The 27703-nt window shown below is 39.4% G+C and overlaps 2 protein-coding genes across 3 annotated transcripts in view; one reads left to right on the top strand and one right to left on the bottom strand.

The window, feature by feature from the left end:
* The window catches only part of dmgdh (dimethylglycine dehydrogenase), a 149639-nt gene extending 147865 nt beyond the window's left edge, over positions 1-1774 (bottom strand). Inside the window, exons 1-2 of one of the 2 annotated variants that reach the window (XM_072596204.1) lie at positions 1545-1774; positions 455-632 (exon numbers count right to left, since the gene is read on the bottom strand). In XM_072596204.1, the coding sequence (XP_072452305.1) occupies positions 455-632; positions 1545-1663 (297 nt within the window). In that variant the 5' untranslated portion in view covers positions 1664-1774. The remainder of the gene's footprint in view (positions 1-454; positions 633-1544) is intronic. The other variant, XM_072596197.1, reaches the window with a different exon arrangement.
* Positions 1775-1925: 151 nt separating this feature from the next.
* bhmt (betaine-homocysteine methyltransferase) lies at positions 1926-17125 on the top strand. Its single transcript, XM_072596231.1, has 8 exons — positions 1926-2052; positions 3282-3414; positions 4408-4526; positions 6197-6388; positions 11539-11686; positions 13296-13478; positions 15500-15728; positions 16858-17125. Exons 1-8 carry the CDS (start codon positions 2011-2013, stop codon positions 17048-17050), a joined length of 1239 nt encoding a protein of 412 aa, XP_072452332.1. The 5' UTR covers positions 1926-2010; the 3' UTR covers positions 17051-17125.
* Positions 17126-27703: the final 10578 nt, after the last annotated feature.

The raw sequence follows: 27703 nt of genomic DNA, 5'->3' as shown, positions 1-27703 counted from the left end.
CCGCTCATAAAAAGATTGAGCAGAAGGTACAGACTTGAAGCAATTTGCAAAATGAGCTTTGATCAAAGTTTTTTTCACACAGCAAGTAGTTAGGCTCTAAAACACACAACCTGGAAGTGTGGTGCAGGCAGGTTCAATTAAAGTATTCAGGAGGGTGTTAGATGATCATTCAAATAGAAACAGAGTGCAGGGTCATATGGAAAAGGTATGACATCGGAAATGCTCATAATACTGATTCAGAATTCCATGGGTTTGACCGGCCTTCTTCTGCACCGTAAGAATTCTGAGATTCTCTGATGAAATTTGTGTTATATTGCATGCACCCCGAAACTGTCACCAATTTGTAATGTATGCCAACTAAACTATTGTACTGAGCACTTTATACCAAGCACAATTGCTTTCATGAGAAAAATAAAGATCACATGACAAAAAACAAATAATGTTAATTCCTTACTGCGTGCCATGTAGAGCCAGCTGTTAGCTCCGACTTTTCCAGCAATATCACATCTTTCATTCCAGCTTTGGCAAGATGATAAGCCAGGCTAACTCCAACACAGCCACCTCCGATAATCACTGTCTCCGCATTATCTTTCCACCTTTTCACAGGGGATTGTGCCCGGTTATTTTCATTGCTAATATGCAGAAGAACACAAAGAAGCTATTTATTTCTAGTTGTGCCACTGGCTGCAAATGTGCACACATAAACAGTTATAGGATTGGTATATATGTTTACATATAGAATATACTGGATATGCTTTATACAAAGCTTGTGCGCACTTTGATATCACAAAAGCTTTATTTAATATGCTCCCAACCATACTCTGTTCAAATACCCCTACTGTTATGTGTAACCTTTGATTTCTTTTAATGAATCACAGTATATCTGTGAGTATATGCTAAATGCACATGTAAAGTTAACTGTCTTATTTGATCAGATTATCAGCAATAACTGCGAACCTGTATTGGGAAATCTGTGGTGCGATGGGAACATTGTTGGACTGCTAATCCAGAGACTCAGCTGATTCTCTCGTTCAAATCCCACCAGGCAACTGCCGAACTTAAAAATTCAATGAAATCCAAAATATAGAGTCAGTTATTAACATCTCTTTTGGGAATGACAGTTCCTATCTTTACACACAAGTGAATCCAGACCCATAGCAAGGGGTTGGCTCTTGACTGTCCTCTGCAATAGCCGAGAAATTAGGAACCAACAATGTCCACATTACATCCAAAGAATAGGGTACGGTGCATTTACATTCAGTACACAATGCCCACACTGGACTCGCAGTGTCTTAATTTGTTTGGAATTTATTGGAAAAGACTAGGTATGGAGGAAGTGATATAGACGAAGGATATATATTAAAAGTCAGTCTCCAAACCACTGTAATCGGCGCCCCCAGGATTTTTGCAACATTGATTCACTGAACGGCCGTCGTGATTTGCAACGATACATTGCAATGGTAATGCAATGAAGACAACGATACATTGGAACAGCAGAAGGTGCATTCTGCGCACACAGTGCAGAGGTTCCGGAAAGCACTCACCCCTGTTTGGATGGGGCGCTGCCTATTAGACGGACAGGAATCCAGCGGGAGCACTCCGCTAACACGGGCAGCTTTCCACGGAGAAAGGCAGAAGGGAAGCACCTTAGCAGCCTCGACATGGCCAGATCCTAAAAGATCCAGTTGGAATATAGAAAATTGCATGAAATAAATCGATATAATTCCACCCCCACCCTCCCTCTCTGCTGTACTTTTACCCAAACTTTGACGCTCTCCCAAAACACTTTGCAACTTTTGCGAAACCTTGTCCGTTTGCACCATTCTACCCCCCCCCCCCCCCCTCCACTCCTCTCACCTCGCTTGGGAGACCAATGAGAGAGACAGGGAGGTGGCTACAGGGAAGATGACAAGCTCTCCTCCTCTCTATAAGAATGTGCGGAGCCAGCAGTCAGCAGGAGTTGGGACGCAGTGTACAGCAGAGTTTACAGTGAGAGCCAGTGACCTGGAAATGCCACCAGTCGGGAAAGACGGAAAGTCCGCTGCCAAAAGAGTAACACCTTTTTTCCCCACCCTCTTCACCTTCGTTTCTAATGCTGATGCGCTGATTTACTTTTAATTTCTTTTCTGAAAAGTCTTTCTGATTTTTGCAAAACGTTTGTCCCGCCATGTAATAATAATGGATTTGTTACGTTCTTTCTTGCAGGAAGAAGCGGCGCTGGCTTAACATAGATTTCTCCATCGCTGGAGAAATCCCCTCACTATTCTTGGCTTTCTTGTCCCTCATTAATTGCCCTTCTTGCTCCTTGACAACTGTCCTTATTACCCCTCAACAAATATCTTTCTTACTTCAGACCATTGTCCTTATTATCCTTAATGTCTTTACCTCTCCCTAAATATTGTTATCCCTCACCCATCTGTCCTTATTGCCCTTGGCACAGACACATGTCTGGTAGTAAAAGCACATTGCAAATCCATGGGTTTAAGCCCAGCTGTTGCCTGGCTGCTCCCTCCTTCTCCTGGGAAGGGGGTTTGCATGTTCCCTCCAAACACTCAGTCTGCAATAAATATCAAATGAATGCATTCCTTTAGCACACTGGCCACTTGGTTTGGTGATATGCCAGGTTACATCCTTTGCCCCTGTGACCTGTCTTTCCTCAGTGTGATGCTGGTTAGAACAGGAAAGCCATCAGTTCCCAACAGCATTGGCCTTTTCTTAGTCCTCCCAACAAGTCTAGTAATGTTCCAACTGAAATGTTTGAATAATAGCTACATTTTCTTTTATCCTGAACTTTGATTTAACCATGGATCTAATGTCTCTTCCCTGTCTTATCTCCCCAGCCCACTACATTATCCCACCTTCAAAAGTAAAAGGATTTCCCATTGGCTCTGTTAACTTAGCCAGTTGAGAACTATTTTCAAAAAGGGAATCTCCGGGGAATACTTGTAGGGCTGTTGTTGTCAGTGCTCATACTGATTATATTATACTTTTAAGACAAGCTGTTGATGTGCTCCCAGTGTTAGACTTGAGCCAACTGCACATTGCAGTTGAGTAATGGACCACTTATGGGTATATTTATCTAAGGACTCAAGTCTCAATTGTCTGTCTGTCCATGCCTTAAATGATGGGGGCATGATTGTAAAATATTGTTTCTGTTCTTGAATGCAGTGAACCTGTCTAATGAATCCTATTGACTATTCTAACAAACACATTTTTAATAACTATCATTGCTATTTACCACCCTTATTTATTTTTATGACTGAGAAAACATTTTATTGCAGGGACTTCTGGAGCGTTTATCCTCTGGGGAGGTAATTATTGGAGATGGAGGGTTTGTGTTTGCTCTTGAAAAGAGAGGATATGTCAAAGCTGGACCCTGGACACCAGAAGCAACAATAGAGCATCCTGAGGCTGGTAAGACCAAAGCAACCACTGACATAGTCCTTTGCCAATTGCCACATTGCCAATAATGCTTATGCTGCATAAAACTCTGCTCTTTAACTTGACTTATTGCGGTGCAATCTTAGCAGGTTCACAGTGAAATCAGATAAATTCACTAAAATAAAATCTTTATTTTGAAGAAGTAATTGACATACCCAAGCCCCACCTATTTCTCATTATGATTTCTGATTCATCAGGGACAGATATCTCTGGGTGGGCTAGTTAATAAAGATAGATCATTTGTTTTAATGTTGTGATCAGGATTGCAACAGAATCTTGATATTTTGGGCAATTTCAGAAAGTTGGTCATCCAAATATGAAAAGTAAATGACTAATCCAATTAGATGAAGTTCATTAAATTCCATTCAGCCCACCAAGCCTGCACCAACCATTCCAGAGAGCTCCCACCCTGTCCCCATAACTCCACATGGCTAATCCACCTAGCCTGCACACTCCTTGTCAGTATGGACAATTTAACTTGGCCAATCTATCTAACTTGCACATCTTTGGACTATGAGATTAAACTGGAATACCCACAGGAAAACCATTGCAGATGCAAGGAGAATGTGCAAACTCCACACAGCCAGTTACCCAAGAGTGGAGTAGAACCCAGGTCCCTGGCATTGTAAGGCCACCGTGCTAAGCACTGAGCAACCATGTTGCCCAATGGACTGTTTTCTTTTGAAAATAGTTTGCAGTGGACCTTTTTTTGAAAAAAGTGAGTACAACTCCAACGTTCTGTTTCTTTTCAGTGTGCAGGTGTGAGCATTGTTATACATTGTATAGTTTGGTGGGTTTGATTTGATTGACTGATGTGAGTCAGATACCTAAGTATTAATAATAGCAGAGTCACATTCTATGCCATTCAAGAACTGAACTTACAGGGTAATATCCAGCCAATTGGCAGGTGTTCTTGGTATGGCCTTAAATTAATTATTTAAAGATTTTTGTTTGCTGTTGTTTTAGTGAGACAGCTACATCGTGAGTTCCTCAGAGCAGGCTCTACAGTCATGCAGACTTTCACTTTTTATGCAAGTGAAGACAAGTTGGAAAACAGAGGAAATTATGTGGAACAAAAATTTTCAGTAAGTCTTGATTTTTCACTCTGATTCCATCTCTTCATTGTAAGTTTCTGTCCATTTTCACAGAAAGGTACAGAGACCTTACTACTAAGTAAATAACTTACTGCAATAGATGTGCCCAATAAAGCACAACATTTTACAATAAAAGCTTTCATTTGTATGTAATAATTAAGTATAGGATGAGTCCATTTGGTCTGTTGTGTCTGCAGCAGCCCTCTGAATTAGCATTTTACTGTTTCTCCTGTCTTCTCTCTGTATCCCTGCACATTGATCCTTTCTAAACAACAGTCTAATTCTCTTTTGAATGTCTGAGTTGATCCTGTCTCCATATCAAAGTTTATGTATTATAGAGTGTAAAACACTCACCATGTGAAACAAAAATCCTCTCACTTCGACTAATTACTTTACATCTTTACTCTGGTGTTAACAATCCTTTCAGGAGTGGGATCAGCTTCTCCCCATCTATACTGTCCAGATCAATACGATTTTGAATACCTCTGTCAAATCTCCTCTTGGCCTTTACCTTTACAAGGGAAACACTCCAGCTTCTTCAGTTTATCTTTGGAACTGAAACCCCTGTTTGCTGGAGCCATTGTTTGAACTTAAATGTCTGTCACAGGCAAAATGGGAACAAGTATCAGAAAGAGTGGGAATGGTGACTAAAGAGGGGGAATTAAGGAGGGGCAATGAAGTACGCCATGTGTGGTATTCTTCTACAAGGAGTAGATGGTTGAATGATGGAATAAGGAGGCAAAGATGTACAAAAAGGCGAAGTCAGGCAGATCGATTTTTATAGTTGAGGAAGAGAATTTTAATTTTCAGATGCTAAGACACTGAGAATCAATATACAAAATCCAGCAGAACATGGTGCAGGGTAAGGAGGACTCGTTTAAGCTGGAAACAAACAGTATGATGTTAAATTGCCTGAAGTTTACAAAAGAAGCTTTAGTAATAACTTTTATCCTACACTATGGCAAAAGTCAGCATACATAATAACTCGTTCCATTCACTGACAAGAACAAAGAAATTAAAGCAATCTTATTGTGCCAAAATGTATTTCAGACATATATACCAACAAATGTGTGTATCAATACAGTCTGTCTGGGTCTCGTTATCTTAATATTAACTTAAGAATTAATCTTATTTCTGTCAGAATATCTCTTTATATATATGTAAGTGTTGTGTCTGTTCTAATTCTGATTCAATTATATGTTCTTGGCTTGGAGCTTTATGAAACTGGCAACATAGTGTTGAATTATCTGAACTCTTATCTTCATATCTCTTTACAACAGCACAAACAGACTAAGTCCTAGACATGCTGCGTATTGTCTCTTCTCTTCTGTCTTTCACTCATCCCACCCCCACCCCAACCCCAGAACCTGCTCTTGCTCGAGTTTTGGGTCGCATGGATTATGGTCTGTATAGTTTCTATCAAACTTTAATAAAGAAAACCTACTGGCTTCTGGGCCTAAATTCATGACATTCAGTGCATTCAGCCTGTGAACTATCAAGCAGTAAGTCCTTGGCTTTCTTGATACAACGTTTGGCTATAAACTTGTGAAATGAGTTGGCCAGTAAAATTGTCTTTTACTTCACAAGTTGCGATGTTTTGTTATGTCATTAAAGCTGGCCTGTAAAATGTTGTAGCTTCATGTGTTATCTCTTTTTTTCAGGGCCAGAAAGTGAATGAAGCTGCTTGTGACATTGCTAGAGAGGTGGCTGATGAAGGAGATGCCCTCGTTGCTGGGGGAGTCAGCCAAACCCCTTCCTACCTCAGCTGCAAAAGTGAGACAGAGGTGAAGGCTATCTTCAGGAAACAACTGGATGTCTTTATCAAGAAAAACGTAGACTTCATGCTTGCTGAGGTATAGTGTCTTTGCAATTAACTATTTCTAAATATTTATTAACACATCTAAGAGAAAAAAATAACTTTACATTGTCTGCATGCCTAAAAAATCTAAAACCAGATAATAGAGCAGAGAAGAAAAAAGTGCAAGAAGCTTTGGATTACTTGGCTTTGGCATGTTTAATAGTTTTGGCAGTACTTATTTTGCACCAAGCTGCCTAACGAATTAGTTTATGTTAGTCTAGTGGGAGTCATGCCAGGCAAATGACTGCAGCTTGCTCTGTTTATTTTCTTCTATCTTATGTTTCCTAAAGCAAACTGATTTGGAATGTATTTTATTCATATCTAATTATCTTGCTCCCTTTTCTGGTAAGGATGTATCAGTTTCCTCGGTTATTCTCTGTTCCAACCAAGCTCCAGATTTCTCATAGAGGGGCTTTGAGTATAAAAGCTGTTGCTTTCTCTATTGACCTGAAAATACAAAGTGCCATTTCTGCCATTTATTTGCAGTCCACTAACAATTATATGATTTTTATTTAGTCAATTTTCATTTAGTAGTTTAATATAACAACAAGCCAGTCACCATACACTTAAAACTTCTCAGACAAGCAGTTAACAAGCTACTTAACCAGTATATAAATATTAAAGTTTCAGCTGTGAAGTGCACAGTATTTGTGCAAAACGGCTTAACGAAGATTGGGAAAAGCACAATTTAGTGCCCAAGTCCTGCAGGTACTGGTAACCTCTGGAATGAAGCATACCTATCAGATTTTTGGTGGGGGCGATGATCCCAAATATGCTAAGGAGTAAGCAAGTATGGCAATTTCCCACTGAAGGAGAGCTCCATATCAACTACTCAAGGACCTACACGAGGTCCAGAAGAATTTGCACAACTTAAAGAAGAGTAAAAAGGTAAGGTACAAATAATCCTGTAAAGTCGCACAGCATAGGCCATAGCTGGACATGAAGGGAAGTAATTGTTGAAAGGTATGGCCCAAAATTGCTGTAATGTCGCAGAGAAATGTCAGCAATGTTGCTTTAAGCGGAACAACAGTTTTATTGCCTCATTATATGCATTACCATGGCAAAGAAAGTACATTTTAAAATGCTGTTATCCAAAATACCACCTAATGGTCTGAACTAAACAAAAGCAGAAATTGCTGGACGACATGATCTCATGTTTAATGGCAATCCAGTACATTATAGGGGAGCATAACATAGATCCTTGTGATCAAAAACAACTTGCCACAGTGGAGCAAAGTGTTATTCAGTAAGGTGAGTATGGAGAGATTTGGTGTCTGTAAGAGCATGTGTTAGATTAATATGCTCATGAGTCTTACATCCACATTTCTGTGGATGGTGAGGGGCTGATAATGCCCTTTTGTATTGCCTCAACAGGCGCAATCCTGTAATGGAAGTGAAGGAGTGAATTGCAACATTGAAGGTTTCATTGGCTTTGGCACGGCCAGCTTGTCATGCATTATGCTGCAGAAATGAGTAGAAATGAAGGACATTGCCTCATTTGAAAGCACGGTATGACCAGCATCTCTGGTCCACAGATAAAATAGTAGTTGAGCTTGTCATCTGAATAAGCCTCTTTTGTGAGGAGAATCCTCAGGGTGAATTGAAGGGCTTGTCTTTACCTGAGTGTGCCATCTATTAGTTCTCCCAGCTGAACAAGGTACTAGTATATAGAATGAGAAGTGATATTGAGGAGGAAGTATAGGATGAGATATTTGTCAAATCATTTGACACCATTGGAGATAGTGAGACCTACAGATGCTGAAGAGTCAGAGTGGATAAAGAGTGGAGCTGGGAAAAACCCAGCAGGTCAAGCAGCACCAGAGGAGAAGGGGAGCTGATGTTTCAGGTCAGAATTTTTCATAAGGTCTAGGGGAGGGGAGGGGGGCTGCGAAAGAGGAAGAAGGATGGGGCTGGGGGAAAGATAGGTGGGTGCAAGTAGGAGGTGGCTGTGATTGGTCAGTGGAAAGGGTGGAATGGATAGGTGGGAAGGAAGATGGACAGGTAGGGTCACGTTAAGGGGGCAGGGTGGAGAGGGAGGTCTGGGCCTGGGATTCAACCCCACACCACCCACCCCCATTTAGATCGCAGCCCCCTTCCCCTCTCCCAGTCTTGATGAAAGGTTCCAACCTGAAAGGTCGACTCCTCGTTTGACATAATTGCCAAACAAGTGCCATCAGATACATAATGGATGCCTTGAGTGTCCTGCGTGTTAAGGTTTCTTGAAACAAGATGCTGAATGGTAATTTGCTACTTGTACAAAGCACTAGAAGATGTTATGATGCTGCAAGAGTAATTATCTTTACCAACATTTCCCAGTGAGCCATTAACAAGATCAATGGAAACAATTGAGCAAGGAATAGGCATCATAGGAGCAGCTCAAGACTGGTGCCATTTTTGTTATGGAGGTTTTGGGATTCAGTTTCTGGAGTACTGTCTTTGTTAGTTTCAGCTTACTGGGCTAAATGTTGAATGCATCCAAGAAGGGAATTCAAAGGACCTAGATGACCTGTCAGGGCCAGGGCACATTTCAGACAGGTTCTGGAATTGGTTCTAGAGGGAGATGGCACCCGATCACAATAGTAGTGTCGCTGTTCTACTAGGACCAGGAAAGATAAAAATTCCTACTGAGTAGTTCCTCCTCTTGTCCCTCAGATGTAAGTCATCCATCCTGACCCGTCCTGACATTAATGAGCATAAGGTCCATTCTGATGATGGACTGGCCTGCTGCTTGGAAATTCTGGCTCAGATGTTTTAAAATTTATTTTAACCCGCCATGTTATGACACATGGAGCAAGTCGTACCTTGAACACATACCTCCTGGCTCAGAGCTAAAGAATACTACTGTTGTATCACATGAGCTGTTCTATGCTTACAAATATCCGTTTTTATTCTAAAATGCTCTCCAGGAAGGAGATTTCATGGAGAAGCATAGGAGCAATCATTTAGCACATAATTAACAGGAATAATTAACAGTAATAGAAGACAACAGCTGCTATCTCCATAAGCAACAAGCGATCTGTGATTATACAGCACAGCAGCCTCTCAGCACTGATGCACGCAGTGAACCTTGTATATTCACTGCAGGTCAGTGACTGACAATGCACCCAACAATTGGTGGTGAGTGCTACCTCACTCAGAAGTTAAAAGATCAAACATGGTAACAGCCCTACACTACTTGCACTGCTTGATTTAATAAAATAAATTTACTTTCATTACCTTGCAATCTCCGTGTTTTCATTGGGCAGGGAAAGGAAATGTTAGATCTTGTGTCAAAAAAGTGACCAACTTCTATAGATGATTGGAGGGTCCCTGTGATATGAGTGGTGAGAGATTTGTGACTATATTTACACAAATAGTGATTGCTGGCCATTTGGCCTTTTTTTCAAACAGACCTTCCTTGCAATTTGAGCTGCCTGTTTCAAATTTCTCAGTCTTTAATTGCCATAGAGTTGCTGCATAATGTATAACTCTCCTTCGGTCCCATAGATATTTTCACAACTTCCTCCTTCACACTTGCTGTATAGTTACTAAAGCAGCAACTTTATCATGTCCTTTCCATATTAGGCGCTACCTTTGTTGCTGCAGTGATATTTTGAAATCTCTTTGTGAAAGTCCCTAATTGTTCGTAAGGTGAAGTGAGGAAAGTGATGGCCTAGTGGTATTATCATAGGCAGTTAATCCTGAGACCCAGGTAATGTTCTGGGGCCCTGAGTTCAAATCTTGCCATTGGCAGATGGTGAAATTTAAGAGTCTAATGATGACAGTGAAATCATTGTCAAGAATAATCTATCTGGTTCACTAATGTCCTTTAGGGAAGGAAATTGTCATCCTTACCTGGTCTGGACTATATGTGACTCCAGACCCACAGCAATGTGATTGACTCTTAACTGCCTAATTGGATTGGCAATGAAAATGTTGGCCTAGCCAGTGATACTCCCATCCCATAAGTGAATAAAAAACATTGGTTTCTATTCAGTTTGACTGCATGTAGACAAAATGATGAGTTATATTTCAATTTGACCTTGTTTACATTTGCTTGTACTTAATACAATTGCTTCGAGTGAACCAAAGCATTTTGCTGGAGGTCAAATAATGACCTCTTGTCATAAAATAGATATTGGAAATTGACTTGAAGGAGCACCATATTTCCAGTTCTGCCACACACAAATGCAATTGAGTATATTTCAGTCTACAATTCAAACATACAGAATTGGAGCATGAAAATAAATATCTGTAAGTTAATTAAAAAATGAAAGCATAGCAATCACAGGAGATGATGTGAGATATGAAGAAGTAATCATTTTCATTTAGACTAGGCTTTATGTGAACCTGAATACTTGCTCAGCTTGTTAGATATCTGACAAAGAAAAATAATACACATTAGTTAATATTGAAATTGTTCCAAATCTCTCTCTGTTATCTTAGTACAATAAATTATACTCTTCTTTGATTTCTTTTTCTTAGGAACATGTTAAATTTAACATGAATATTTCCAATAAACCAGTGTCCTTTCAATCTTCCAGTTCACCTAACCAACATGGATATGGATGTTCTTGGCAATACTTGTCAATTAAAATAAACAATTATACTTTTAGATTTTATTGACATAACTAACTAGCGATGACAGCATATCCTAGGAATCAGTTTTGAACAAAGCATGCTAATTTGGACTAAATAAAAAAGAAATGAGAAATATACGACAAACAATCTTGCATTTCTGCAATCTATTACAGAGCTCCAAATGTAAAAGTTAGCCTTTTGCTCCAATGTTATGTTTTATTTTGGCCTCCTCCCAAATGACCATTGAGTTTTCTGCTCTCAAAATCATCTTGGGTATTTCCACAGCCTGAAAAGGATGACACAGATAGTCAAGTTTCTCTGCCTGCATAATTTTCTCCCACATTTCAGTATTTAAAATTATATTAAGCAAAGATGAATAATCGGTGCTTTCTACTGACATTACATACTTGTATCTAATTTTCAGATAAAATTAACAAAGTGGAAAGTATGGACCCATGTTTTTATTGGAAAACCTTTTTTGGAAAATTAATAGCTTGTTATTTTGTTTTCCAGGAAGAGACTTCAAATGAGAAGATTTATAATAGTATTACTGGTGTCTAAATGCTGGTACTCTGTCTCTTGCAGTACTTTGAACATGTGGAAGAAGCAGAGTGGGCAGTTCATGTTTTGAAAGAATCCGGCAAACCAGTTGGAGCCACCCTGTGCATTGGTCCTGAGGGTGATTTGAGTGGAGTGTCAGCAGGGGACTGTGCAGTTAGACTTGTAAAGGCTGGTAAGGCAATTCATCCAACTTTCTTGCTTGGGAGGAGTTTGAGTATTGTTGAAGGACTTAAACACTGTAAGCTAGGGGAGATTATTCAGTATGTTGGGGTGGGGTAATAGATTCATCTAAAAACAGTGTACGAACAGTCACTGAACTGAAGATGGTCTTTTAAAGGGCATTTCTTCATGATGACCGATAGTGCGACTGCATTGGAACTGCACTCACCACCAGGCCACCAGCTGACTCTGTAACTCCCTCCCGGCTGAAGTAGGCATTGGACAATCAATAAAGTGATAACTAGGCAGTTAAATTGAGGTCAACAGCAGGCACTCCCTTTGGGCTCTTGACTAGAACATCTGGGCCATTGTCTGATACATTCAAGTCACTTTGGTAATAATTGATTTTCTCCAAATTGGCTGATGGTTCTCCCTGTCAGAAATCACAGGTGATCTTCAACAAAATAACTTTTTTGAGTGAAGACCTTTATTCAGTTCTGTCTTATTTGATCCCTTGTCTTCAGCTACTGTAGGAGTGGGATAGTTGCTTGCTTGTGGAAGAAGTGACTGCCTCACTGGAAGGCTGTAGAGTTTGCTGCTATTGCCATCAGCCATGAGCTTCAGTTCTGTCTGACAGTTCACTAATTGCTTAGCTTTCAAACTTATTGTTAAAAACTTGAAGCATTTTAGTGGATGCAAGCTTAGAATTCTGCAAAACAGTAGGTTTGTTTAAAGGAATTGAAGTGTATTCAGTCCAACTAGATTATCGCAGAATAGAAATTCTGTGAATCTGTTTTCTGGCTCCTGCAGGGAGGGCCATTCAGCCTTCAAGCATGCTACTCCATATGATGATGGTCTACGTGGCTCCACCCTCCCCATACTTATCCTGCTTCTTTTGATTCCATAGTACTCAAAAATATCCCATCAACCTATCTCTTGAAGATGTTGAATGAACCAAGGCTTTGTATCCCCTGAGCCTGAAGTAATCCATATGCAGCTAAAGTTTCCTCTTCGATCATAAGTATTATTAATTTAACTTAAAATCTCTAATTTAAACTAATTATTCCTAACTAACTGAAAGCATCCATAATCCTCTGCGATGGAGAGTTCCAAAGATTTACAATCCCTGAAGAATTTTTTCCCCATCTCAGACTTGAATGAAAGAATACTAGCTTTCAAGTTCTGGTCACTCATTCTTGTCTTCTGATCCAAGGAAATATACCTTACGAAGCCTTTTAAAGAATTTGATCTATTTCTATTAGATTACCTCAAATTCTTCAAACCTTAAGTGATATGTACCTCATCTACTCAATTTCACCTGAAAGGGCAATCTTCTCATCAAATGAATCAATCAATTAACCTAGTGCTGAGCACTCTCTGAGGCAAGTACATCTCTCCTTCCCTAAGGAAACTAAATCTGTGCAAAACACTCCCGGTTTGGTCTGTGTACAATTGCAGTAAATGGCCAATGTACCATTTGTTTTCCTGGTTGTTTGGTCTACCTAAATGTAAAATTCCTCTAATTCAAGCACAGGGACACACATGTCCCTTTGTATGCCAATGTTTCTAGCCTCTCACTTCTCAAACAAAGTAAAGATGATTTTTGCATTCTGATTTTGTAGGTGCTGACATTGTTGGAGTGAACTGCCATTTCGACCCAGCTACTTGCCTCAAAACTATGAAGCTTATGAAAGAAGGTTTAGAAGCTGCAAAACTAAAAGCGCACTTAATGGTGCAGCCCTTAGCTCTGCACACACCTGACTGCAACAAGCAGGGATTCATTGATCTTCCAGAATTTCCATTTGGTAAATATTTTAATTTGCTGCTTTAATGCCTTCTGTAAAGTTTGGATTTATTGGAATTTTAGAATTCTTTTCTCTATTTGTATGTAGTTGCTGATAGGCCTCAAGTCAAGCCTAGGCCATTCCTGTTTGTTACTCTGCATTTCTGACTTCAGTTGTAACAGATAAGAAGTGACAGTTAAGAGAAAAGATTGAGCAGGAAAATGTATAAGATCTATGCTAGTAGATATAGAAATGGTGTCCAGTCATTTGAAAGCATCAGCAAAATCATATTCTCGCCCTGCTACTGAGAATGTGTTTGATTTTAATCAACTCTTACAAGGTGATCTTCAGGAAAATAACTTCTGTTTTGAATGCGTGAACTCCTAAGTTTCAGTATCCTCTACAGCAGTACTGTAGCCTTCTAACCAACAAGTAGTGCGGTCAGGATGACAAATTAAACTCAAAATGAATCCTTGAATCTGGTTGACAACAGGGATCTTCCAAGTAGTGGCACAGATTTGGCTGATCTGTTAACAATGCTTCTCCCTGATCTCAATATTCTGAATTTGCAATAGATCTTCAAACTCTAATCATATTGTGTCAAAAGCTCTCCAAGGGTAAAGTCTTCTTCAGTGCTGCCCAAAGGGTTTGCTACTGGCCCATAAACTCAGACAGAAGTCCAAAAAGTACTCAGTTCCAGCTCATTTAGTCTTCAGAAACTCTGAAGTTTCATTGCTCACCTCCAGTGATGTGGATCATCCAATTGTCGGTACTGGATTTTAGCTCAGGCCCACAGATGGGAACTGAAGTTCTAATTCCAGTGAGTTTTGTACTCCCACCTTGGAGTAATGGATGAATAAGCCGGGCCAGCAGCCCCTCAGTAAATCTGTATTGGCTATATAAGGGACCATCCTTTTTCATGAATGTTAATTACGAATGTGGACCGAGGATTGAGTTACAGTGAGGAACTCCATTGAAGAGATGGTAAATTTCTGTTCTCTATCATAATCTGTAACTGAACAAAAATATAGAAATCAAACTTCTGAAATTCTCTGGAGTACACCTGGCTGCTTAAGATAGAGGGACAATGTTTTTACACAAAGTGATATGTGGTAGTTACAACATTTAAAATGAATAGGAAAGATTTATAGAGATATGGGCTAAATGCAGGCAAGTGGGGCTAGTTTAGTTTGGGAAACTTGGTTGGTATGGACAAAGTGGACTGAAGGATCTGTTTCCATGTTGAATGATTCTGTGACCCCTCCAGAGCTGACTGCATGGAGTTTGCAGAATCACTGGAAGAGTATTAAAGTTGCATGGACCATCTGGTTGTAGACACCATGACATTGTGGGCGAAGCTGTGAAGGAAGGAGGAGGAGCTTTCCTGACCTAAATTACCAGGGGGAGGTACACTGTCATCCATTTATAGTTAAAAATCACACAACACCAGGTTATAGTCCAACAGGTTTATTTGGAAGTACTCTCTTTCGAAATGCTGCTCCTTCATCAGGTAGCTCCTAAAGCTAGTACTTCCAAATAAACCTGTTGGACTAGAAACTGGTGTTGTGTGATTTTTAACTTTGCCCACCCCGGTCTAACACCGGCAACTCCATACCATCCATTCACAGGTGAAAATGCACCCATCACCTCATCTTGGTGCACCACCTTCCCTCCAGAAATGCACATATGGGCAGAGGCCTGACTCTAACACAAAACCACTCCTGTCTCCGAAAGGAGGGACCCCTAATAAGGCAAATCAGAAAGTGCCAGGAGCTGGCACCTCTGGTTATAGGGTTATGGTGAGAATTTGGTGGAGCCACCATAGTACCCGCACCCCTCCCATCAACAACTCACCCAAGGAATTGCAGTATGGTTCAAAAATAAGCTCCGAATTATAAATCTAAGACCATTTTCTGTGGCATGTATATTCAGGGCAGAAACAACCAAAGATTTTTCCATTTGATTTTATTTTGAAAGCAACATAACTGTTTGGTTGCAGTTTGAGCATGTGATTTATCACCCTAATCTGTTCTTTTAAAAAGCTCTGGAGCCACGAATTGCCACCAGATGGGACACACACAAATATGCAAGAGATGCATATAACCTGGGAATCCGTTACATTGGTGGCTGTTGTGGATTTGAACCCTATCACATTAGGGCTATAGCAGAAGAGCTAGCAGCTGAAAGGGGCTTCCTTCCAAAAGCTTCAGAGAAACATGACGCCTGGGGAGGTGGCTTGGCAATGCACACAAAGCCTTGGGTGCGAGCAAGGTATGAATAACTGGAACTTTCCTGTATACCAATCTGTTGGTAGTAATGTTCACCTTGGCCATCAGTGTAAAACAGAAAGATATCAGGAGAGATGTATAAGAGGCAGCTTACATTGTCAGTTGCCCAAAATCAAAATTATTCCAAATGAGAATTATGCTTTTAAAGAACTGAGGTGCTAACATTTCAACTTTCCTGTTTCTGAAACAAATTTTAAAATAAAGTCAGATAATGTATGATAATTGTTATGGCAGTGGGACTGAAAATAAATATGCAATTCATAACCATAATTTAGGCAATACATTTCAGTATAAAACTTTAAAAAAATTTGTTAGTACACTTTTTTTTACCATAAAATCATTTCAAAAGTCTTCATTACATTTGCTCAAAACTGAGCTGCTTAGGAATTTAAAACTCAGAAGGCTAGTTGTGCCTGTTCTTTATCAGCCATTCAACTATTATTAACTATCATCTAATCCTGTTATTGTATTAATTAGATTAGATTACTTACAGTGTGGAAACAGGCCATTCGGCCCAACAAGTCCACACCGACACTCCGAAGAGCAACCCACCCAAAACCATTCCCTTACATTTACCCCTTCACCTAACATAACGGGCAATTTAGCATGGCTAATTCACCTAACCTGCACATCTTTGGACTGTGGGAGGAAACTGGAGCACCCAGAGGAAACCCACGCAGACACGGGGAGAATGTGCAAACTCCACACAGACAGTTGCCTGAGGCGGGAATTGAACCTGGGTCTTTGGCGCTGTGAGGTAGCAGTGCTAACCACTGTACCACCGTGCCGCCCCAATTTAGACATTATTTTTAATAATTTAGACATTATTTTTAATTTCCACTGAAACTCCTGGAAGCTATAAATCTGTTGGTCTCCTTCCAGAGTGTCATGGCTTATGTAGAACATGTGCAGAATTTAAATCTGTATAGTGTGATATCGAGCCTTCAAGAAGACAGAAGTCAAAAGATTTCCCACTGCTTTCCTAATGACCCAGAGCTAGTATCTCTTTCTGACCATTCATTAACCAACAGAGATAGTTGTCAACCACGTTTGCAGAAATCTGTGGCACATGGCATCGGAAAGTAAAGCGTTTTCTTTGCCCTGTTTTCCAGAGCTCAGCAGGCATATTGGGAGAAACTGATTCCTGCAACTGGCCGACCATATTCAGCCTCTTTCTCAAAGCCAGATAGCTGGGGTGTGACCAAGGGAGACAAAGACTTAATGCAACAAAGAGAAGTGACAACTGAAAACCAATTGAAAGAGATGTTTGAGAAGCAGAAAAATGTTACTGGATTAGTTGCATAATGTATCTGCCAAAAATCACCAAAATCTGTTGAAAATTACCAAATAGAGTAAATAAAGTTTGAATCCAGTAAATAAGTGGTCTTGTATTTACTTTCAAAGAGCTTCTATAAATTGTTGACGTGCAGAAGAAAAAATTAATTGTGACTTCTGCTACTTGGGATATGAAATTTAAGCAAATTGCCAAGCTGCACCTGTATATAAGAGTTTCTGCCCAAGTTCTGGTGAAGGATGGGGTCAGTCATTTGCCCCAGAAGTCTTAGAATACCACGTAATAAATAAGTGCTGAAAACTTCATGGCATTTTCCTGGCTCTTAGCTCATAGGTGTGCTCATATCACCAAAACGTGACAGTGTACCAAACTGTCCCCTCAAGTAAGGCAGGGTGACCCTCTGGTTAAACCACCACCAATCATCTGTCTAATAAGAGAACAACCCTCTAGGTCAATTGTGATTTTACCACATTCTGAAGTGGCTCTGGTTGCTGCCTGCTCATTTGACTGGTAGCTAGAAAAGACACTATGCTTTGCTTCCAAAACTTAAACATTTAGGATTCTCAAAGCTTGGATTGAAAGTAATAGGGAATTCAACCACTGTGGTTTCCTGTTTTCCTCCATTCTTGGTTTATCAGGATGTTTTGAATTTATCATTATGGCTCCATGTAGCTATTCAGTCCATCATGTCAGCACTGGATCTCTGGAGGAACGATGCACCTAGAGACATTCCTTTCCCTTCTCCCCATAAACGTGTGCATTTTTCTATTTCACACAAGAATGGGTGCCTGAAATGAACCTGTTTCCACCATGCTTCCCATTCCAGTAAATTCCAGATCTTAGAAACTTGTTACATGAAAAGCTTTACCTTCATGATTCTTAATTTTTTTTGCCAATCACTTAAATCTGACTTCTTTGTCGATATCCTTCCGTCAATGGGAATGATTTTTTCCCCATCTCTACCCTTTCCAAACCTCTTTTGATTTTGAATGATTCAAACAAATCCCTCAGCTTTCTTCAACTTCTCCAATCAAATTACTGTATGTGACTGAATTTCCTTCATTAACTGTGCCCTCAACTTTTCCTGTCATCTTCAAAGATTTGTGCTTTTTGGCTCATCCATGCCTAGGATCAATCTAGTGAAGCTTCTCTGGGCTGCCTCCAATTGTATGTATCTTTCTTTAGATAAGGGGACCAAAACTGGTCACTGTATTCTAGGTGTTAGCCGATGAATGCCTTGTACAGTTTTATCAGATCTTATTTTATACTCTTTGAAATAAAGGCCAACGTTCCATTTGCCTTTCCTGTGACCTGCTGAAACTGTATGCCAGCTTCTTGTGATTCATGCACAAAAGCTGCCAAATAATTTGTTCTGTGCTGCACTTTCTGCTGTCCTTCTCCATTTCAATAATATTTATTTCCTCTATTCTTCATGCCCAAGTACATATCCTCATATTTTCCCACATTGTATTCCATCTGCCAAGGTTTTGATTTAACCTGTCTATAATCATCTGTAGACATTTTCTGTCACTCTCACCACTTGTCTTATCACTTATTTTTGTGTCATCTGCAAACTTGGCAATAGTACATTAACTGGATTAGTGATGCTGGAAGAGCACAGCAGTTCAGGCAGCATCAAACGAGCAGCAAAATCGACGTTTCGGGCAAAAGCCCTTCATCAGGACATTAACTTCCATCATCCAAGTCACTGATATGTGTTGTAAATAATTGTAGCCCCACAGTCCCTGTGGCACTCGACTGGTTAAAGGTTCTCATTCCTGAAAATATCTCCTGTATCCCAGCTCTCTGTCTTCCATTAGTTAGCCAGTCCTCTAGTCATACTAATATACTACCTCCAACACCAGGGGCTCTTATTAAGTAGCCTAATGTGTGGTATCTTGTCAAATGCCTTCTGGAAATCCAAAGCATTCACTGCTTCTCTTTATCAATCCTGGTAGATACCTTCTTAAAGAATTCCCATTTATGGAATCATGTTGACTACCTAATAATTTATATATTTCCAAATGCTGTGCTAGTACATCCTTTATAACAGAGTCTAACAGTTTCCAATAACAGATTTTAAGCTAACTGGCCTGCAGATACCTGTGTTTTTTGCCTCCTTCCTTTTTTAAAAAGGCTTCACACTGGCAGTTTTCCAATCCCTTGGGACTTTTCCGGAATTGAAGGAACCTTGGATGATTACTACCAGTAAATCCATTATCACTGTGGATACTTCCGTTAATATTCTAGGATGCATCCCATCAGGTACCTGCGCTCTGTACATAAGCATTATCCTAAACTCTGTTATTTGCCACTTTGGGCGGATTGTTTTTACTGAAATTGATTTTAAATGAGAGCTGGGACCAGTACTCTGTGCTGGACTTAAACAGGTCTCAGCAATTTTCACAGATGCAGTCAATTAACAGCATCCCTCACCTGGAATATGCACAATTCAATTAAAGATGGCAGTAATACTATACATTGAAGAGCTCCCCCAGGCCTGTGTGCGACAGCAAACCCATCGGGAGAGGTGAGCACTGCCAAGGCAGATTGAAGAATGAAAAGGAATCAAAGCTTAGGTGTCCAGAAAATAAATTTAAATTTTAAGAATGAAACGGTGAAAATAAATTTTGCAGCCTTTCAGTGTACCCAGCTTGTGCCCTGCTTTTTCAGCTAGCTGGTCACCCCGGTCCAGTTAACAGTCCGTCAGCAATGATCTTCTCCCCTCTGTATATTCAATGGCCTGCCTTGCCTATCCCTCTAACCTCCTTTAGCTATTCTAATGGAGTAAAACCCAAAAAAAATCTTGGTATTTAGTGGGCAAGGAGATAATGGTGTTTGTCTAATTGCAGAAGCTATCAGTCACTTGCTTGACACATTTTTGTACAACAAATTGATTCATACTGCCTAAGTCATAGTTCTTGCCTGAAAGAAAATGGAAACAAAAAAAAAACTGACAGGTGTGGTCTGCCTAAATGCCATTGTCTGTCTGTTCAAGATGGGACTTGGAGGCTGATTCCTTAGAGCAGACAGCTTTGCACAGTAACTGCTTCCTTATATCAGTGCACAGGAGTTAGGCCTGCAGATTTGATGGTGACATATATCAGAACATATCAGCAGGTTGATTTTGCTATCTGAGTTTCTTCCTCTTCACTCATTTTCATTAATGGATGGAAGAGAGAAACATTTAATGGAACATTTAAACATTTACAAGCAAATATGTAGAGTTGGCTGTTATGTTTTAGTTCCCAAAATGTAAGTTTGCAGTAGGTAGCATTGATATGGCCCATATGCAGTATATGAAATCAGGAAAGTTGCAAGCTTCCCATTCCTTCAGTTTTCCAGAATCGATTTGCAATGCTAATGAGGAATTACATATTCTAAGAGAATGTATTGTTCATCACGGAGAGGAAAGCAGTGCACAGATTACAAATACAACAACAAGTGAGTGTAATTGGCAGACAGCAATTCCCTGGTCCTAGTACACACAGGGGAACACTTACGTTTCTGCGATTTGCCAGACTATAATGAAAACTTCGATGTAGTATCGCCAATGGGGAGAGGAGATTTGATAGAGAATGTATCACACATGAAAAGATTGGAGTACTTGTACCACATTTAGTATTAATATATTTGAAATTACCTCTTCGATATTATAAAATGAAAATGATCCTTTCTATATTTTGATGAAGAATATTATTTTTTAAATTCCTCCCATTTTACACAATTCCTTCATGACAAGATGGCAATCTATCCTGAAGAATGAAAATAAATTGTAACCTCTCCAGTCCAGAATGTCTAAGACCAAGTCATTTCTGGAATATGGAGAAGTATTTGAAAGCCAAACCACAAGGGTATGAACTGGAAAACACTGCGGACACAAACATTTAGTTGAACCATAAAATGATGATTTAACATTATAATGCAGAAATAGAAACTGTATTTTCAATGCCCCTACTCCAAGGTACTATATTGAAATTAAACTGTAAATGACTTGGGTCTTCTGAAAATATTTCTGGATAATTGGTGTTCCTGAGCAATAAATTTCTGGATTGAAGAGGTTATGATACATTAATCTATAGTATATGAACATAAATCAGTGGGATGCCCACATCACTATATCTGCTCTTTCTGTTCAGTTGTTATTGGAGATTTTCTACCTATCAACTCTTCAATCATTAAAAACTATTCATGTAAATGGCTCTGGATGCTTTGTGATTAATCATAGATTATAAGCAGTTATCCAGATAATAAATTAATATAATTATCATCATTAATGCATGTTTAGCAAACTAACATTGAGGACTTTGCATAAATGGATGAGGAACGCAAACAATCACTGTCACTTTAATTAACCATTATAAGAAGCCAGAACTTGGGAAAAGTTAACACTTAGACTCAATAGGGTTTGCATTCAAACTCAGTTTAAAACAGCCTGAACAAGTTGAGCTTATGAAATGCAATTCAGCATTGGCTCTATATTTAGTTTCTACTTCAAAGGAACAAATGTTATGTCCCACTCGATGATGAATTGACCAAATTAGATGAAATGGATTCTAAGAAGGTTACAGGGAACAGCCCAAATATAACACTTGCATGGAGAGGCTCAGTGGAAATCATGTGTAAGCAGAACTGAGGGACTAATTGATTAAAGGACCCAAGGTGCTCCTAATAATTTTATTTCACTTTCAGTAAATATTTGTGTTCCCCAGCTGTTGTAAAATCAATCACATAACTAATAGTAAGCATCAAGTTGAACATGTACTTCCATAATTTTATTGACCCAAATGTTTGTCTGGGCTTTAATCTGGATGTCGGCATTGGTGAGTGTCTTGTAATCACTGGGCTTAGGGAATGCTTGAAACACAAACTTGACTGACTCTTCAGAAACTGTGTTGTACCCCTTCATTTTTGCAGTAAAATTAGGCAAATATTTCTGGAAAATCAGGTCATCCCATGTTCACAAGATGTCTGTTCAGTGATGCTTCAGTTTTGCATTTTCTGAATCTGTTGTCATAAATAAAGCTAAACACAAGCTTATACTCACAAAGGATATTGGATTATGTTTGAGGTGAATAGGACATGTACTATTTCACTTTTCCTAATGAACTGTATTTAACTTGTTATGGATTCAGCAGTGGAGGTACTGGGGATGAGGAGTTAAAATATGTTGGTGGCGAACACATCGGCTTCCCACCCATCCTTGACCTGGTTCCCATCAGATGATATGCAAGCAGAAGACACAAGGGCACCCATTTTCTAAAAAAAATATGTAATGAGTAGCTGAGCTTATTAACAATAGTGCTGATAATATGGTGGTGTGAATAAATCGACAAGTAACAGAAAGCCTTGTCCAAACCAATTCCATGGAAATATAGGAAGAGTGGGGGCCACAGCATTCAGATGATAGTCTATGCACATCTGGGGCACCACCCTTTAAAGTGTTATTCTGTTCCCCCTCATTTCTCCCCACCCTACCTCCAAAACCTGTTACTCCATTCCCCTCGACCCTCCCAAGGCCCTCAACCCTGATCCCTCCCAGTCCAAACCAAGAGACTTGTCTGAGTCCAAACACCATGGCTATCTTCATCTCAGGGCCTTACAATGCCTCTACTTACAATGCCTTTACTCAATACTAGAACTTTTAGGACTACAACAGCTTCCAGCCTATCTGAATGGCCAACAGCTCTCAAGGGCAGGACTTCCTTCACTCGGGGTGGCACCTCCTCAAGGCTGCCTTTAGCACAGTTTAACAGCAGGGTGGCTCTTTTCAACCTCTTTCCTTCTGGAGCTTGGGGGTGGGGGTGAGGAATAGGTCCCCCATTCCCAAACACATGTGAAATCCAGACATATGTTACAACAATCATTCATTTTGGTTCGTTCTTACTTTATGGAATGCTGCTTTTTTAAGGAAAGCTCTGAATCTCTCAGACATTTCTCAATTAAAAGTAAAATTGATTGTTGCTGTCTAACTTTGAAATATATTTCTAATCAGCTGAGGGCATACCATATTTTGATCTTCTAAAAGATTATTTTCCACTGCACTGAGATTGTTGAGCTATTTGCTTTTACTTATAAGTGGACAATTTAAATGTATGTTAAAACTTCTATTGAATGGGGATTCTTAAAAAGAACCCCCAAAAAATATTTTTTCTATTATACTAGAACTTAGGCAAATTTTAAAAATTTCCTGGATGAAGAAGAGAATATTTAAAATATTTGTGCAAATGCACTTGGCTATAGGTCATCAATGTGCTATATGAAGCCACCAAGTCATTACATACTTGCAGCAGTTCCATAACTAACAAGATTATTAATAGCTGACAAATGCCTAAGTAATTACGATTAAGAACTTTACCCTTTGCTGGAGACTGTACACATCATTTTATATTTAGAGCCCTAACATATGCAATATAACATTTCTTACTAACAAAAACTATATGATGTGGCTGCAAACCATCTCTCATCACTAATCCATGTTTTTTTTGTACATACTTGCAAATATAACAAATTCATTGCTATCCTACTTTGTTCAACTATTTGTAAAATGTTTAATATACCATTTAAATAATTGAATTCCAAGTGATTTGGGTAACAGGTATTCAATTTTTTTGAATGCCAGAATCAATATATTTGTTAATTAGATCCAGAGACTTTGTAATTTTGTCATTGTTATTTCAATAAGTGAACTTTTTCCCACAGTCCTAAAATTGCACTTGGGGATGAATATGTGTAATAAAATCCATTTATCCAGTTAATGTCTTAATTTTGATGGAACAAACATTTTCTTGATTCCCTTGTCACCTTTTTTTCCTTCCATTGTCATATGATTTTCAAAGTTCTGTTTCATTATAAGCCCTGAATATTGAGGAAAAGCTTTGTGATGAGAAGTAAACGTTATAAAATCTGGAACATTGACTGAAATAGTTTAAAAAATGAAACAGAAGAGCATGAGTTTTAAAGATATTCATTATCATTGACATTGTTCCATCTATACGTATAGCAAGTCTCTTGGGGCTGGGCTAAGCTTCATAGGAGTTTTTGCCAATTGCTGAAGAGTCCAGACATTGAGAGGTATTCTGCCATAATTGGTTCTTTTGAAATGGTTTTCAGGTATCGTTGGGTCTTTCAATGTTGATATATATTGTCAAGCCACAGTAGTCAGCTGATAGCCATGGTGGTTCATGCCAGCTTCCAGATAATGTTGCCATTTCCCTTTGTTGTTGGATGGTTTCTTTTGGGTGTGAATTTTTCATTTTGGGGTCTTTATGTTACCCTTGCAAGGATCCTCAAAGCAGGTTTCTAGACACATTTTTGACCAGGCTCTGGCTATCTTGCCATACAGAAAGCCCTTGTATATTATTTTGTCTTCCATTCCATGAATGTGACCCAGCCAATAAATTGATCTCTGCTGGATGACTACCAATATACTTGGGAGCTTAGTCTTTGAGAGGATTACTATATTTGTGATTCTTTTCCTTCCATGAGATGCCCAGAATGTGCCACAAACAGCAAAAGTTGGGAGAGTTGTTGAAATTCCTTTCTTGATGTATATAGATTTCTGTGGTGAGAGAAAAGGCCTCATGAACCAATATCTTGGGTATGAAAATCAGCACATTCCAAAAGGAGACCAAAGATGATAATACTTTTCCTTATGCGTGTATTAAGTTCCACATCAAGAGACAAATTGTTGATCATTAAGGCAGCAGTATGTGCGAAACTTTTCTAGGTATGGATTATTTAGTTTGATCAAGGATAGAGATGTAACATCTTAGCTTGTGAATATGGTTTTCCTGATAGAGTTACGGAAAGAAAGTTTTAAAAATAGAGACAATCTATCTGTCTTTGTAACTGAGATCATTTGTGAGTAATTAACACAGCATCATATTTGTGAGAAACTCCCTGATTAAGACTTGCTGTGCTTTCATCATCCTCATCACTTGAGCTTGAAAAGATTACTTGAAGCATAAAGGCACTCAGCAAGGACAGAATTTCAGTCAATCTGTTAAAGTATAGAAAGTTTCATCTACTGTTGCATCTCATGACCTCTTTTTTCCCTGTTGGAAGAGAGAATCTCTTGCACAGCACTTACATGATACAAAACAGTAATTTATACAGGGGACTCCTGATGTATCAATGTGCGACTTACAATTGCTCATATTGACAAATACAATCTCATACAAGGATGTAATTGTAAAGATTCAACATGAGAACATTTCCTGTACTTATGCTATTTTGTATTGTCCTTGACTTACATGCAAACCAAGTTGTGAATAAACTCATGAATGGAACCCACTCACAACTCGGGAACTGTCTGTACAATAATAAAAATGACAAAGGAGATTACAACAGCTGTCAAGGTTTAGCAGTACTGGGAATGCCTTTTTAAAGGCCATGCTTATAAGACAACATCACCTCGCATATTGAAGTTAAAAATCACACAACATCAGGTTATAGTCCAACTGGTTTATTTGGAAGCACTAACTTTTGGAGCGCCGCTCCCTCTTCAGGTGGTTGTGAAGCAGGAGAAGCTTCAGTCTGAGTCAAGACTGGGATACAGACAGACTCTGACCTCACACCTTTAAAGCATTGTCTGAGCTGAGATGTCATCTTTTTCTTATAAACCTTAACTTATCTTGAGAATGTGACTTAAAAGAAGTTCTGGGATTTACATATTAATGAACAGAAACCTGTAACCCATTCTAAAAGATGAAAGACTTAACAGCAATCAAGGTTTGTTGAATATATAATTTTACTTGCATGACACTGTAATCTTTTGCTATAAATTCTGTGTCTTATGCTTGTCCTGCTTCACAGCCACCTGAAGAGGGAGCAGTGCTCTGAAAGCTAGTGCTTCCAAATAACCTGTTGGGCTATAACCTGGTGTTGTGTGTCCACCCCAGTCCAACACCAGCTTCTCCACATCATTGCATATTGAAGGTATTCAGAAGTGTGGGGTTTGGGCTGGTCCATCTACAGTGGATTTGAATTTCTTTTTTAGCTGAAAGACAAGTGTAAAAAACAGGATATATCATTACCCTACTTTTGTTGACGTCAGTACCCAAACCTGTCTGCAGGGCAGTCTATAAGATCATGGAAAAAATTGGGTGCCTATCAAAATTCTTCCATTTTATCTACTTCATGAATTCCATTTCATGTCAGTATTCAGTGCAATACAATTTTATAGCACAACATCTGACAGTTTCAGGTTGAATAATAATGTGTCAAACTGAACCATGTCCTAAGACCCCCACATTGTTTGGAATTTTCTTCTCCATGGTCCTGACCTTTCCCTCCCTGCACCGTGGGGCTCAGTGGTTAGCATTGCTGCCTCACAGCACCAGGGTCCCAGGTTCAATTTCAGCCTCAGATAACTGGCCGTGTGGAGTTTGCACATTCTTCTCAAGTCTATGTGTGTTTCCTTTCATAGTCCGAAGATGTGCAAGCCAGGTAAATTGGCCAAGCTAAATTGCCCATAGTACTAGGTGCATTAATCAGAGGGAAATGGGTCTGGGTGGGTTACTCTTTGGAGGGTTGGTGTGGACTGGTTGGGTCAAAGGGACTATTTCCACACTGTAGGGAACTTAATCATAAAAAAAAGGAAGGATTTCCCTGCATACTTGGTCAGATGACAAGCTCTGCATATATCCAGCCTGAAAGCAAAGACATTGGTTGTAAGGATTAAACTATCGCACACTGTAATAACATTTTATAGTTCAAAGATAGCGGGGGATTTAAACACTTGTGGTAACTTACTTAACATTTTTTCACCTTTTTTTGAACTGCACTTTAGGACAAATCTGCCATGTCTGCCAAATGTGATTTTTAAACAATGGTGTAATAGACCAGAGTGGTTACTTATAAGGACCGTTGAGATGTTTCCTGCAGCTCTAGTTTAATCAAATTAACCAGTTTGCAGTAGAGGTAGCTAGTGTTTAAAGACGTTAGCCTAAAGCAGCGTGAAAAACTATCAGTCAGGCAGAAACCAGGTTACAGTTACTATCACACAGAAAAGCTAACACAATGGTATATACTTCAAACAGGTGGGTGATTAGATCAAGAATTGCTTGACCAAATTATCCAGACTTAGTAAAAAAGAGTGACCGTGACATGTACGAAAGAAATGTCTGATGGTATAAAACAAATACACCATGTTGAGTGGTGTTGTGGGGGATACTGACTTAGGGAAAGTAGCAGGTTTGTGGCACCATGGTTGGCTCTGCTACACACAGGGGAGGAGAAAGACCGGGAGAGCTTTAGCAATGGGGACTCAATTGTAAGGGCAACTGGCAGTCAGTGCTGTGGCAACAAACGACACTCTCAAAAGGTATGCTGCCTCCCTGATGCCAAGGTCAGGGATGTCTCAAAGCACCTGCAGGGCATTCTGAAAGTGAGTGAACAGCTATCAGTCATGATACATGTTGGCACCAACCATATGCATAAAATTAAGTAAGGTTCTGGAGCAGGAATTTAGAGCGTCAGGTAGTAGATTAAAGAGGAAGACTACAAAAATGCAATCTTTGGATTATTTCCAGTGCCACGTGCAAACTAATGTTTCGGAGTTGGAAGATGGGTCAGATGAATGTGTGGCTAAAGTAATAGTGTATGTGGGAGGACCTTAGACTTTTGCATCAGTAGGACAGCTTCTGGGGTAGGTGAAACCT

The sequence above is a fragment of the Chiloscyllium punctatum genome, chromosome 2 (genome assembly GCF_047496795.1).
Source record: "Chiloscyllium punctatum isolate Juve2018m chromosome 2, sChiPun1.3, whole genome shotgun sequence".
Lineage (NCBI taxonomy): Eukaryota > Metazoa > Chordata > Chondrichthyes > Orectolobiformes > Hemiscylliidae > Chiloscyllium > Chiloscyllium punctatum.
Note: the sequence above shows the minus strand (reverse complement) of the source record. Positions and strands in the feature narration are given on the sequence as shown.